The 12,881-nt window shown below is 37.0% G+C and overlaps 1 protein-coding gene across 1 annotated transcript; it reads left to right on the top strand.

The window, feature by feature from the left end:
• Window positions 1-350: 350 nt before the first annotated feature.
• On the top strand, window positions 351-11,277 carry LOC104519101 (mucin-5AC; the record flags this gene model as incomplete). The annotated part of the gene is made up of 15 exons (XM_029085055.1): window positions 351-478; window positions 1,192-1,366; window positions 1,525-1,775; window positions 3,086-3,269; window positions 3,642-3,840; window positions 4,826-5,004; window positions 5,235-5,304; window positions 5,606-5,706; window positions 6,050-6,081; window positions 6,854-6,988; window positions 8,423-8,545; window positions 8,653-8,751; window positions 9,554-9,682; window positions 10,497-10,554; window positions 11,172-11,277. Coding segments are annotated over 15 exons (1,969 nt in total), but the record flags the coding sequence as incomplete, so codon positions are not given.
• Window positions 11,278-12,881: the final 1,604 nt, after the last annotated feature.

Genomic DNA, 12,881 nt, shown 5'->3' on the forward strand with positions numbered 1-12,881 from the left:
TGCTGCAGCCCTAACCCCAACTGCCCACCCCCCAGTTCCCTGCCCACCACCACTACCACTGCTCCTACTACATCTGAATCCTTGTTTACCAGCACTCCTACTTCTTCAACAACACCATGTTTCTGCAAAATTGGGGACACTATTTTTTCACCTGGTCAGTTTACCTGTTTTTATCAGTATATATGTCCCATATTTAATACTTTTGGGGGTTTTTTTCCACCGCATTTTTTCTAATTTTCTTTTCAATACATGCAGGTATTGTAATTGGAAATTTTGTAGTGCCTTGTTGCCTTTTTGAAGTTTTAAAATTTTTTGTTTGTTTGTTTTTTCATTTTCTTTTTTTCCTTTAGGTGATTTGATTTACAATAGAACGGACAGCGAAGGATGTATATTTTATGCCGTCTGTAGTGAAACATGTACAATTGAACGACACACTGGGCACTGTAACATTACTACTCCTCTAACCACTACTTCCCCTGTATGGTCTACTGTAACAACAACAGTTCCTCTGCCTACCACTTCTGGAAGGGTTCCTTTTCATGGGTGTGTTTCTTCTACTTACCCTCCCCTACAGGTACATAGTTTCTGTATTCTGACTTTTGAAATAACATCTATGTTAGGTTTATATGAGAAAGCAAATGTTTGCAGTCTTTAAACTTTATGTGTGCACATTTCCAGGGAGGTTTGTATCTGTTTCTGTTCTTCTGCCTTCTTACCTGTACATATGTACATCTTTTGGTATTTGTGTTTTGTTGATAGTGACGGTCTGTGCTGATATTGAAATACAGTATACATAGTTCCCTTAACCTAAAACCTGTCCCCCCAAACCTCAGAATTGCTCCTTATGCCATGAAGTAGCTGGAATTAAGCTCCCTACCTCATTTTAGCATAAAAAATTAATTGTGTAGAATATCGACAACCTTGTACTATCAGTGAAGGTTTTCATTTCAGTCTTTGCTTCAGATTTAGAAAACAGTTTCTGATCCTCCATATCACGGTGAGAATTATGAATGCCTATGGTCAACATTACAAATTATTAGTAGCAGAAATTGAAGAGAAGTAACATATACTAATGTCCTTTCCAACACCACCATTACAGCAATATACCATAAAACTAAAAATATGGGTAAAATTTGTATCTGTTTGCAAACTCCTGTGACAGCATTTTTTTTTTTTTTTTAAATTTTGCAGCCTGGACAAAGATACAAATTATCCAACTGTACAGAACTCATCTGTAAGGGAGACAACAAGGTAGAAGTAATTCCAACGCACTGCGCACCTGTAAAGGAAATTACTTGTGCAAACAAATATCCGGCAATACTGGTACCTGATGAAAACGGCTGCTGTTACCACTATGAGTGTCAATGTAAGCACCAGCAGACTAAGGAATAACCTGAGAGATTATATGGGAATTTTGTTTTCTTAGGGTTGCTTCATAAATTGTAGTATATTCACTTCAGTTTCTACACTCTTTATTCAACATTAATCTTCATGTTCATCTTCTAAATATTTTCTCTCTACCAGGTGTGTGCAGTGGATGGGGTGATCCTCATTACGTTACTTTTGATGGAACCTACTATACTTTCCTTGAAAACTGCACTTACGTCCTGGTAAAACAGATTGTACCTAAATATGACAACTTCCGTGTTTACATTGACAATTATTACTGCAATTCAGAAGATGGACTTTCCTGTCCTAAATCCATTATTATTTTCTACAAATCTGCGAAAGTGGTGCTGACCCGGGAACGCATGAATGGTGTGATGACCAATGTGGTAAAATACACATTTTTTTTATTTCTCTAGATTTGCAAAAAAGAAATAAGGTCCATTGGCTTTGCTGATTCTCATTTGAAATACAGTCTGTTAAAATATCAAGTCATGGAGGTGATGAGGGCAGGGGGTGTCATTAGGAAAAAAAAAAAAAAGATTACATCAGTTTCTAAGTGCAACATGTCAGAAACAGCCTAGCACTATGCAGATATGAATATATCATGTGCACCTATGTGTATAGATAAATAACACTAGGAAACAGACTAATAAAGCTGATAGAGAAGAAGATGGAGGTGAAGATGGCTACATATTTCTTATCAGCTGGATGACTGGGGACTGCTTCCTCTGCATAGGGAACTACTGGCTACAAATAGAGCCATGACATGATTCCGCCTCCAATTCCCTGCTAGGAAGAGAGGCATAGCTGAAGAAAAGGGATGACTGGGGTGTAACTTCACCTTCATGATCCAAACTATTGCTGGCAAGCCAGTGAAAACAAAAGGTCGGTCCCACTCTTACACTGGGGAATTTATTAGTTGATTAGAGAACACGAGGAGGTGGAGGAAAGTTCTGTCGCAATATCCACTCTCCCCCTACAGAGCCAAGTTGTCCTTACCTACAATCAGAAAGACATGTGGAAACACTTAGTCCTGTGATTCCCTGTGAAAGAAAACACTAACTACAGTTTTAACTTTTTCTTTATCACAAGAAGAAAGTTGCAGAAGTCCTGACAAAAAGTTATTAAGTAAATACAACCACCTTCATTAGATCATATAAAATACAGGCTGCAAATGGAACAGCTTAGACTAAACAATAAATGACTGCTACATAAAACAGGCACCAGGGGCATTTGCCTTCATTTTGAATTCAAAGAACTTTCAATGCCAAGAAATATGTAGTATAGGGACAGTGTGATTTTGCAGCAAAGTTTTTACATAATAATGGCAGCAATATTTCTGTAGTTAAAAAACATTACCACTCATTTTCCTATGAAAAATATTTACAGTAAACTAAATTATGAGGGATACAAAGAAAATATTTGGATTTAGAATGCTGTGCATTAGCACACATTCTGCACAAACACAGTACATAGAGGCCACTTAGATCACCATCACACTGTAGCAATATAGAAATACAAGCTGAGATATTAATGCATATATATGCTCTTATTGTGATGCCAATGGGCATTGAATGCCATGCACAACACTCTGAAGTTATCTATAATTATGAAGATTAGAAAATACATTATTTAAAACCATCAGGCAGAGGCAGTGCTAGTTCTGAAGTTGTGTTTTTTTTAACCCTGCATCCAGATGTACTTCAACAATAAGATTGTCAAACCAGGCTTCAAAGAAGACGGTATTTCTTTCTCCACACTTGGCATCAACATGATCGTTGAAATACCAGAGATTGGTGCAACTATCACCTTTAGTGGGATGATTTTCTCTGTGAAACTCCCATTCAGCAAATTTGGCAACAACACCGAAGGACAGTGTGGTAAGACAGATGCACTAACTGGAGGTGGGAGTCTTTCCCCACCCTACCACAGTTATTCTCACCTACTCTGACTATGCAGTCTCATGACTGACAGAAATATTTAAACAGTAGTAAAATGAAAATGAAAACAGTTTTGCTCTTCAACCTCTGTAGGATCAAAAGCTCGATATTTCAGCAACCTGTTTTTTTATTTTGGGGCTGGGGTTTTAGGTTATTTTTTGTTTTCCCCAACCTAAATTAAAGTTCACATAACTGTAAAGAAAGCACTCCCTGTGAGGCAAGACACATCACGTCTAAATGTGATATCAACACAGTAATGTATTGTACACCTCTAATGTGGCTTATGAGACTTACACAGCTTCTCTCTTCCAGGAACATGTACAAATAATAAAGCAGATGAATGCCGCTTACCAAGTGGTAAGATCATTTCTTCCTGTCCCCAAATGGCTCATCACTGGATTGTTGATAATGACAAGTCATGCCATGGATTACCAGTACCACCAGTTGTAACCACACCTCCACCAAAGCCTCACTGTGAAACACCTCCTCTCTGCAAGCTTATCTGGAGCGAGTAAGAAAAAAACTGTATTAATTCACTCTTTCTAGACAAAACCATCTCAATATCTTACAAGAAGAGTAAGAACCATAGCCCTAGCATGTGATAACAGCTGAAAATGTCAGCTTAATGACAGCATATATATATATAGTAAAAATCCTTTGCAAAAGAAACTGCTCTTCTTTAATGACTTGCATGCCAAAGATAACAGAGCAAGGAGATGTGAAGTCAGAAAATCAGAAGTCAGATGCAGCAAGCACTAAAATCCATACTCCCTGTGTTGCAGCCACACAGATTTATGTTATCTTTCTCCCTCCCTTCCAGGGTATGCTCAATCACTCCTAGTTACACTATTAAGTAAAGACTGAACTCTTAAATTTGAAGCGGACCTTCAGTACAAACCATAAAGAACCTGGTTACCAACCAGGTTAACAGAACAAACAGAAACATCTCAGCCAAAAAGCGTCCTTCATTCTTTGTATATTTTATGTAAAACATGGAGCTTCAAAAACACAAAGGCTTGTTTCCTGCAGGATTTCCTATACTCGCGTGAGCTCTGACGAAAGCTTTTTTTCAGCTAGGTCACTTAGAAAGGTCCCTTTACACATGCTTGCTGTAATGGATAACAAGTTATGAGCTATTGGATGTGTATTTTTTCTATCTCTTGGCTACTCTTATCACCTCTTTTTCTTCAATCTGATGCAGTTGCCTTTTTCATGAAATTTCTGCCGTCAGACTGATGAAAAATTATGTACATATACAGAAACACTATGACCATTAACTTCTCTAGAAAAAAAAAATGTAGCTTCAAATTTCCTAATCTTTCCTTTCCTGAATCTATCTCCCAGATTATTTGCCATTCTTGAACTTTTGTTTCTCATAATTCATTCCTTTCTGAAGCAGTCACGTGCCATTAACTGGGAAGTGCTATCTGACAGGAACAGATTTCATGTCATGACTGGTTAACATTAAAGGGATTTGGTTTCTTTTCTGTCTGCAGGATTTTTGCAGAATGCCATGCCGTGATACCACCAGAACCATTTTTCAAAGGCTGTGTCTTTGATGGATGTCGCATAGCGGATGAATCCATGCAGTGCTCCAGTTTGGAGGTATATGCTACAGAGTGTGCTGCTAGAGGTGTCTGCATTAACTGGAGAGGAAAGACCAACAATGTATGCCGTAAGTATTGCAGAACTCAAAAATGTGTGTGAGAAATGGTAGTAATTAGTGTTTTACTCACTAAACACATCTTCCATCTAACACTTGAACTACTACTGTCTACAAAAATACAGCAACGCCCTTACTCATAGAAGCTGCAGATGAGTAAGGGAAAGCTTTAGTCACTTTTGCTGAAAAAAAATGCATCTACTGACAAAATTTTTAACCTTTTTCCTTTTTTTTCCACACAGCATACAACTGTCCACCAAACATGGTATACAAACCATGTGGGCCCATCAATCCTGCTACCTGTGACTCAAGGTATGGGAAGACAAAACCAAATGCTTATCTTTTTATTTTTTTCTATTTTTACCTAGCTATCTTCTTTAGAAAATGGAGTTACTTCACAATGAAATGTCTTGTGAATTTGGATAATTTGTTCAAGATTTATAAATATCAGTTAACTCTATGACTATGCACTTCCTGTTGCACTTCAGAAAATGGAAATTCTTTTGTCTTCCTTGTATCTGACATGGCAATATGCTGCTCTCCATATGCTGCTCTCTCTCTGGCTTCATTGCAAAAATGTTGTACTCAAATACATACATTCCTCCCACTCTAGCTTTGTTGAGCATCCTGGCTATGGAGTAACTGAAGGATGTTACTGTCCTGAAGGAAAGACACTCATGAGTGAAGACAGCGACATCTGTGTCTCAGAATGCTGTAAGTAATCTGTAGCTAGGTTGGGAAATAAACAGAGATCAGGACTAATAGTCAGGAGGCCTGTGTTCTACTGCCATCTTCTATATGCTCAGGACATGGGCAAATCAGCCTCTTTAAGATCCTTTAGTCATCCCATCTAAAAATCAAACAATCATTGATACTAACTTTTGTCCATCTTCCTTCCTTACATGAGACATACCAAGATGGCAAAATTCTACATTTCAGAAGAACTAGTCTGCATATTCATTTTCTTGTTAGTTTTATCTTCACAGTATTTCTATTTGAAACTGCACAAGTTTATTCCTTTATGTCACTTTTCATTCTTTTTTTTTTTTCTTTCCAGCTTGCAGGGAACCAAATGGAGTGTCCAGATGGGTGAGTATCACAATCAGTGTGGTTTATCAAGCACAGACAAGTGAAGCAAGAGGGAATTTAGTGCTTCACAAAAAGAAAGTTTTGCTTAGGTTGGGGAAGAGTTTAGGGTTTTTTTTTCAAATGTTCATTCTTTTTTAGTCTTAAAAATAACTATGAGTGCCAAAACGTTACCACATTACTCCCCAAGAAACTTAACAGTAAGTGATGGGATAGTCTTTCAATAGCCATCACGTCACATATTGAGAGAAAAAAGAGATAGATGGTAGCAGTGGAACTTTGCCATATATGCTTCTTTTATTTCCACAAAATTGGCTTACTAAAGTTACTAGAGATGAAGGGACAGATGACTAACAAAGTTCACCTACTTCTCGTAATGTTGACACTTTGCATTCTCAGTTCCTCAGCTGTACACAAATTATAGAAATTTCTCTGTAATCTAATGTGCAAAGGAGTATGTGGTAGATAATTTCTTATTCAAAAATACACGCAAAGCTCAATCACTTCTCCTTTGGACCCCTTGTATCCCTCGTACTAACACTACTAACAGAAAGTAATAGCTGTGTGAACATGCCCGGAAGGTTCAGTGGACTCCAGTATCTTCTCTTAATTAGCTTCAGTTTGAGGGTTTCTTATAAAATCTAAAAATACTAGAAATATGAAAAGACTGATGTAATCATCCATGACTAAGTCAACTAGAAACCAAAAGAATTATTTTGGTTTGAATTTTTTTTTTCCTTTTTTTTTTTTTTTTTCTTGTTTCCTTTTTATACAGCCAGGAGAAAAATGGACAAGAGATTGCCAGGAATGTGTCTGCGACAAAAATACTCTTGAAGTGCACTGTACAAAACACGAATGTCCTCTGAGACAGCAAGTATTTTGTGATGAACCAGGTTACATGCCTGTTCAGGTACAGATACCAGAAGATCCATGCTGTACCAGGACTGAGTGCTGTAAGTACTGTCTTAGTTCTTTATCATGGGGAATATACTATATTCATTTGGGGGAACTACAGCAATTTTTTTTATATATATATATTTTGCATTGATTTCATAATGCTTTTCTCTCTCATCCCACTTCTTAGGACCTTCTTTCATAGCATTTACTTGATGCCTGAAGAGAAAAAATTAAAGATTAAAAGATTTTACATAGTTAGACACAAAAAAGTAACTGGAAATGTCCTAAAATTTAACACTGAAAAACTTTAATGCTGCCACCACCCGAAACAGTATTCAAAAACTATTCAAAGTATTTTAATTTTCAAAGACCAGTATAAAAAAATTATCTTAAAAAAAAATATGTCTTGAACATCTGAAAATTGCTCAAGAAAGTTCCTGAATGTCAGAGTCATCAGATTTCTAAATTGATACAAATTTCTCAGTGGAAGTATCTCTTTCCAGCAATCACCACTCTATTCTTCTCAGATAATGCTTTGTTTTAGTAAGGTTATTGAAAAGCCCATTCACTGTGAAAATAGCTGGGCAAATACACTGGATTAGTTATTAAACTAAGCTGTGTAAACATCACCACATATCTCCTATGGGAAAACTTCTGAAGTTAATGCAAAACAAAATGACTTTCATTTAAAAATTCTGAGTTCATTATTTTCTATATTCTCTTACGTTAAACAGATTGCAACACCAGCCTCTGCCCTGAGATGACTCCCCAGTGCTTAGATGGACAGGAAGTCATCACAATAATGCAGCCTGGAAAATGCTGTCCTAGATTTGAATGCAGTAAGTACTACGCAACTTCTTCACGTGTTATTCACAGCTATATTTCTCCACGTTTATGAATACAAAAACCTTAAAAGAGAAAGATGCAAATTATATGTTATTGTATTGGGTCAACAAAACAGCAGTTTCTTCACATACTTCAGCTTCTTAACACTTACACTTCTATGACACCATCTTTCTTCCTTCTTTACAGAACACGGCTGTGTAGTCAATGAAACCTACTATGCAGTAAGTACACAGAGTAACTCACTATAAAAATACACCTTTGCATAGGCTCACAATGCAGTGTTTTTAAGACTCCTATCATGGACCATAGTTTGCAGTTAGGCGTGAGATAAAGCATTATTAATTATTTAATTGAGGTCAGCATGTCAACATCTTCCCTACAAGCTGCTCTCAGAGCATTTGCTGCTCTCCTTTCTGCATTAGCAGAATTTAATTCCAAAATTGATATTACCAAGAACAGAAACTCTGCTTAAATAAAACAACAAAAATGGTGTTTAAGGATAGTTTAGCCCATAGTACAGCTTTGTATTGTCTGTGATGTACATACACAAAGTAACTTGCTTTTACTGACTAATAATGACAATTTTTCTGACCTTCCCTAGCCTGGAACTATCATTCCATCAGGCCCCTGTGAAGAATGCATCTGCTCTGAATCCTCTTACTTAGGCTCTCAACAGGCTAGCGTCAAGTGTGAGTCTGTTATCTGTGACACATACTGCCCAGCGGTAAGTGACATTGTGTTGTCAGTAATTCCCACCCCACTCACCTCAAATATCTGCCAGTTAAGGTCAGTGTCTTGACTCTAATTTCCTCTTTGTTTCTTTCAAAACAGGGTTATAAGTATACAGTGAATCCTGGACAGTGCTGCGGCACATGCAAGGCAGCGGCTTGTATAGTGTCTGCGGGAGACAACATTACGCGCGTGCTTCAAGTAACTATCCCTGGTTTCGTTCACTTTTGGTGAACTCTGCTCATCTTTCATTCTTTCCTCTCCTTGTCTTTGGCACATTTATTTGCTGCATCTTTTCTCATGTTACACAAATGTTTATTGAGGCAGGGACTTTTTCACATAGTACCTTGAGCCCTGAAATTCCAGTTCTAACTAAAACTTCTTGAAGCAACTATGATACTGAACAATGGCCTTCAGAAATCAACATTGAAAAATACACAGGTGAAAGCAATGGTCCCTTATTTGCCTTCAGTTCTGAAAATATAACACTCATTTTGCTCAGAGGACAGTTTGACCTGTGGAGGCGGTTTTCTGCTCCAAAGAGCCAATCTCAAATTAGTTGAGAGCTTTAGGACAGGATGAGTCAGCAAAGCCAGTAGAAATTCTGCCATTAATGATATATGGACATCATGGGATGGATATATCCATATATCCATTGATATATCCATATATATCCATATCCATATATATCAATGGATATATCCATAAATTCTGATGACAAAACCATTGAAACACAAATTAATCTTTCCAAATGCATCCACATACTTACCCTATTCACACAAAAAGCATATCCATATCCAGATAAAAATACAGCCTCTTCTCGAGGTTAATGAAAATTACTTACAGCAGCATGATAATATAACAGGCAACTATGAAATTCTAGGAAATTGTTAGGAATAATCAAACTGCAACAGGCAGCAACGAAAGGACACTGGGGTGGGGTTTTTTTGTTTCACTTTTATGTAGGAAGATTTTTATTCACTTTAGTTTTAACTACTTTCAGGTTGGAGAATTGTGGAACCCATTTGGTGATAAATGTATAACTTACACATGTGAAAAATACGAGGACCAGTTCATTCAAGTCATCTTAGAGAAAAGCTGTCCTCCCTTTAACCCTGACGACTGTGATCCAGTAAGTGCTCTTCTACCAGTTCTCATGTTTGAAAAGGTTGCCGTGGCTAACACCAGTGATAGAAGGATTATAGTGTCCAAGGAAAATACCTAGCAGACACATCACAGAGGATGTACCTCTCATTTTATCCTCTGTGAATCTGATCCCCATCAAATTAAATCTCAGAAAAGGAAATCGAAATTAAAATGGGTGATATATCAATCCTCATTGAGGACTGGGCACTAGAGAAAAGAGTACAGCATAATGTTTTGAATTCCTAAAAGTGTCAGGTGACTTAGAAGCAAGAATCTTATTGAAAAATAATTAGATTTTTATTCCTAAATTATTTAAGATTATAAATTCTTTTTTAGAATTCAGTTACTGAGAGCAAAGGTGAAGGAAAATAAACTACTTCAGTTCACAACATCATTCAACTTAATAAAGATCAGGGTAGATTAGAACTAGCCCCACACATCTGGGGAGTCAGTTATTTCACTAATTGTGTTACCCTGACATAATCCTTCACCTGTACTGGCTTTGGTCACTCAAAATATCCCACACGTGCTACAGTCTTTATTTCTGAAATTTTACTACTGAACTCTGGTGACAGCAAAGCAGCTGCAGTGCTCCTCAATGTTAGCTCTCAACAAACTAACTCTCATTAATATTGAATTGAAGCAGTTATGTGCCCTTAATTTTTAACCTTGCCTAAAACTGGATTCCATATAAATACAAAAAACTTTCTGGTGCCACAGAAACTTAAGAAGCAGAGAAAGTCTCTGCTTTAGTATGCAGATCAGAAACCAAATTATCTTTTTCTGTTTTCCCACTCAAGGATAACATCAAGCTTTCTGAGGATGGCTGCTGTAAAACATGCCAAATACACCAGCTGAGTAAGTAATGATAATTTGGTTAAGAGTCAGTAATGATAATGTGTGCTTTATTAGGCATATTAGTCCATCTTGCATGGTAGATGCATAGACAGAAGATGTGAACAGACCAAGCTTGGGACCACTGCCTCACACTAGGGTGAGAAAGAAAACAGGTAGAAAAAGAAAGGAACAGAACATTTCCAACGTGCACTATAGGGCCTTGGAAAACAAGGATATGGTGAACTTTCCCATCTCCTACTGTTAAATGTTAGCCTTTTTGTGGGAGGAAAAGTACTGTGACTATTCTCCAACTTCCAGAGATACATTCTCTTTGAGGAAGAAAGTGAAGCCAGTCCTGGGAGGTGGGTGTGCATCGAGCAGTTGCCACAGTACTGCTCTTTATTTCTGCATCCTGCACCAAAGTTGCATAAGGAAAACTGAATTTTTCATTCATTGATAACACAAGCAGCAAGAGCCATCATTTGTCCCTCAGCAGTTAGAAGAGAGATGCACTGTGACCAAATTTCTTGTTTCAGCCCCACCCATATCAGTTTTCTACTATAAACTATCATACACAGATATCTATTTATATACACATATATTTTAACTTATTTTCCCTTGGTTTGTGACCACCTCAGATTGTAAGAAGTACAATACCACTACTGTCATCAAGTACGGTGGATGTGTATCTCCTGTTCCTGTTGAGATGACGTACTGTGAAGGCAGCTGTGACGCTTACTCACGGTAAGTGGTAAAAAAGATAACTGTGGTCTTGCCTTCTACTCTTTACACTAGTTACATAAAGCAAATTGCAATTAATTTTCTAATATGTCCAACATGCACCCAGTCATCAGCTCTTTCCATTGTGCTAAGTAGAATTTTTAACAGATGTGGTGTTAATTGAGACTAGCTTAATTACCTCAAGACTCACAATGTCTTAACAGCTTGTTCAGTCTCATAGTATTCACTGAGTTTTGATTTTGCCCATGTAAAAGTGAGAATATTAGTTTCTCCCTATTCTCTCACTTTGGATTGGCTTAATATGTGATTTGGATTAATTAATTTAATTTTTCTGTGACTTAATGAAGAGCTAGAACCATTTTTACAATAGGAACTTACTTATATTTCACCACAACACTGTAGGAATGGTAACACTGAGCAATAGCCCCATTAGCAAAACACAGCTTTTGGTTATATTTAGTAATGGGTCAGTGGGAGGGTCAGTGATATTTCTCACTTAATTTCTGAATCTTTCTCTTTTGTTGCTTTTGCTCTCAGATATTCTTCAGAGGCGAACACAATGGAACATAAATGCTCATGTTGTCAGGATATTAAGACCAGCCAAAGAAAGGTGACTCTGATGTGCAGTGATGGAACTTACCTTGATCACTCGTACACCTACGTGGAGCAATGCAGCTGTGTGACCGCTGAGTGCATTCCCCAATCCAACACCCAACAGGCAACAAAACAGATAAAGTCCTCTCAGGAACAAGGGAATGCCTACATTTAGAAACAGAAGAAGTCAAACAACGGTTGAACATAAGACTAAAAAAAAAAACCAAAAAACTTTGAAAAAATACAAAAGTATAAAAAGCAGCTAAAATTTTGGATGAACAATATTTTCTCCATACAAACTCAATATGTCTGTCTACATTATTCCAGTTTTCATTACCAATATATCTCCCATTGCTTTTTATGTCTTTTCTTTTACTCTCTCAGAGATATAGCATAAGGTCATTGTGACATTTTCAGTTTGTTTGTTTGTCTTCTGAGAAGTGCTGGACTGTGAGACTGAGAGCTGGATTTACACTTGCACAAAGTCTTTTGTGAGAAGGTCATTCTCTTCTGTCTTTAACCTTGCTCATGGTGGCATAATATAGACACTTGGCAATATCTAATATTTCCATTCACACAGACCAACCTTTTTCATAAAATTTTCATTCCAGTTCATTGAGACAAATCAAAAGCTAAAGTCCAGGAAACAAACAAACAAAACCCAAGGAAAGCTGTACCTCTCTGTTTCTTTATTTTTCTTTTTGCATTAAGGAAAACTTAAACTTCAGAAAGCCATACCTTCTGAAAACTATACACTTTTGAACAATTTACGATGGGTACATTTCCCTGCATATTCTCATGAGTAAAAGAATGAAATCCTTTCATGAGATGCTGCTGCACACTCCTCTTTGTTTACATAACACCATCAGCATAGTAACTGTGTGAAAATATGGAATTTCTTTTTGTTTGTGGTTAACTGTTTACAGAAGAAGTATATATATATATATATTTTGCCAACAGGGGCATATGAAGGATTTTTGTAAACAAAAGTTAATAATAATAATAATAATAAT

The sequence above is a fragment of the Antrostomus carolinensis genome, unplaced genomic scaffold, assembly GCF_000700745.2.
Source record: "Antrostomus carolinensis isolate BGI_N321 unplaced genomic scaffold, ASM70074v2 Scaffold53635, whole genome shotgun sequence".
NCBI lineage: Eukaryota > Metazoa > Chordata > Aves > Caprimulgiformes > Caprimulgidae > Antrostomus > Antrostomus carolinensis.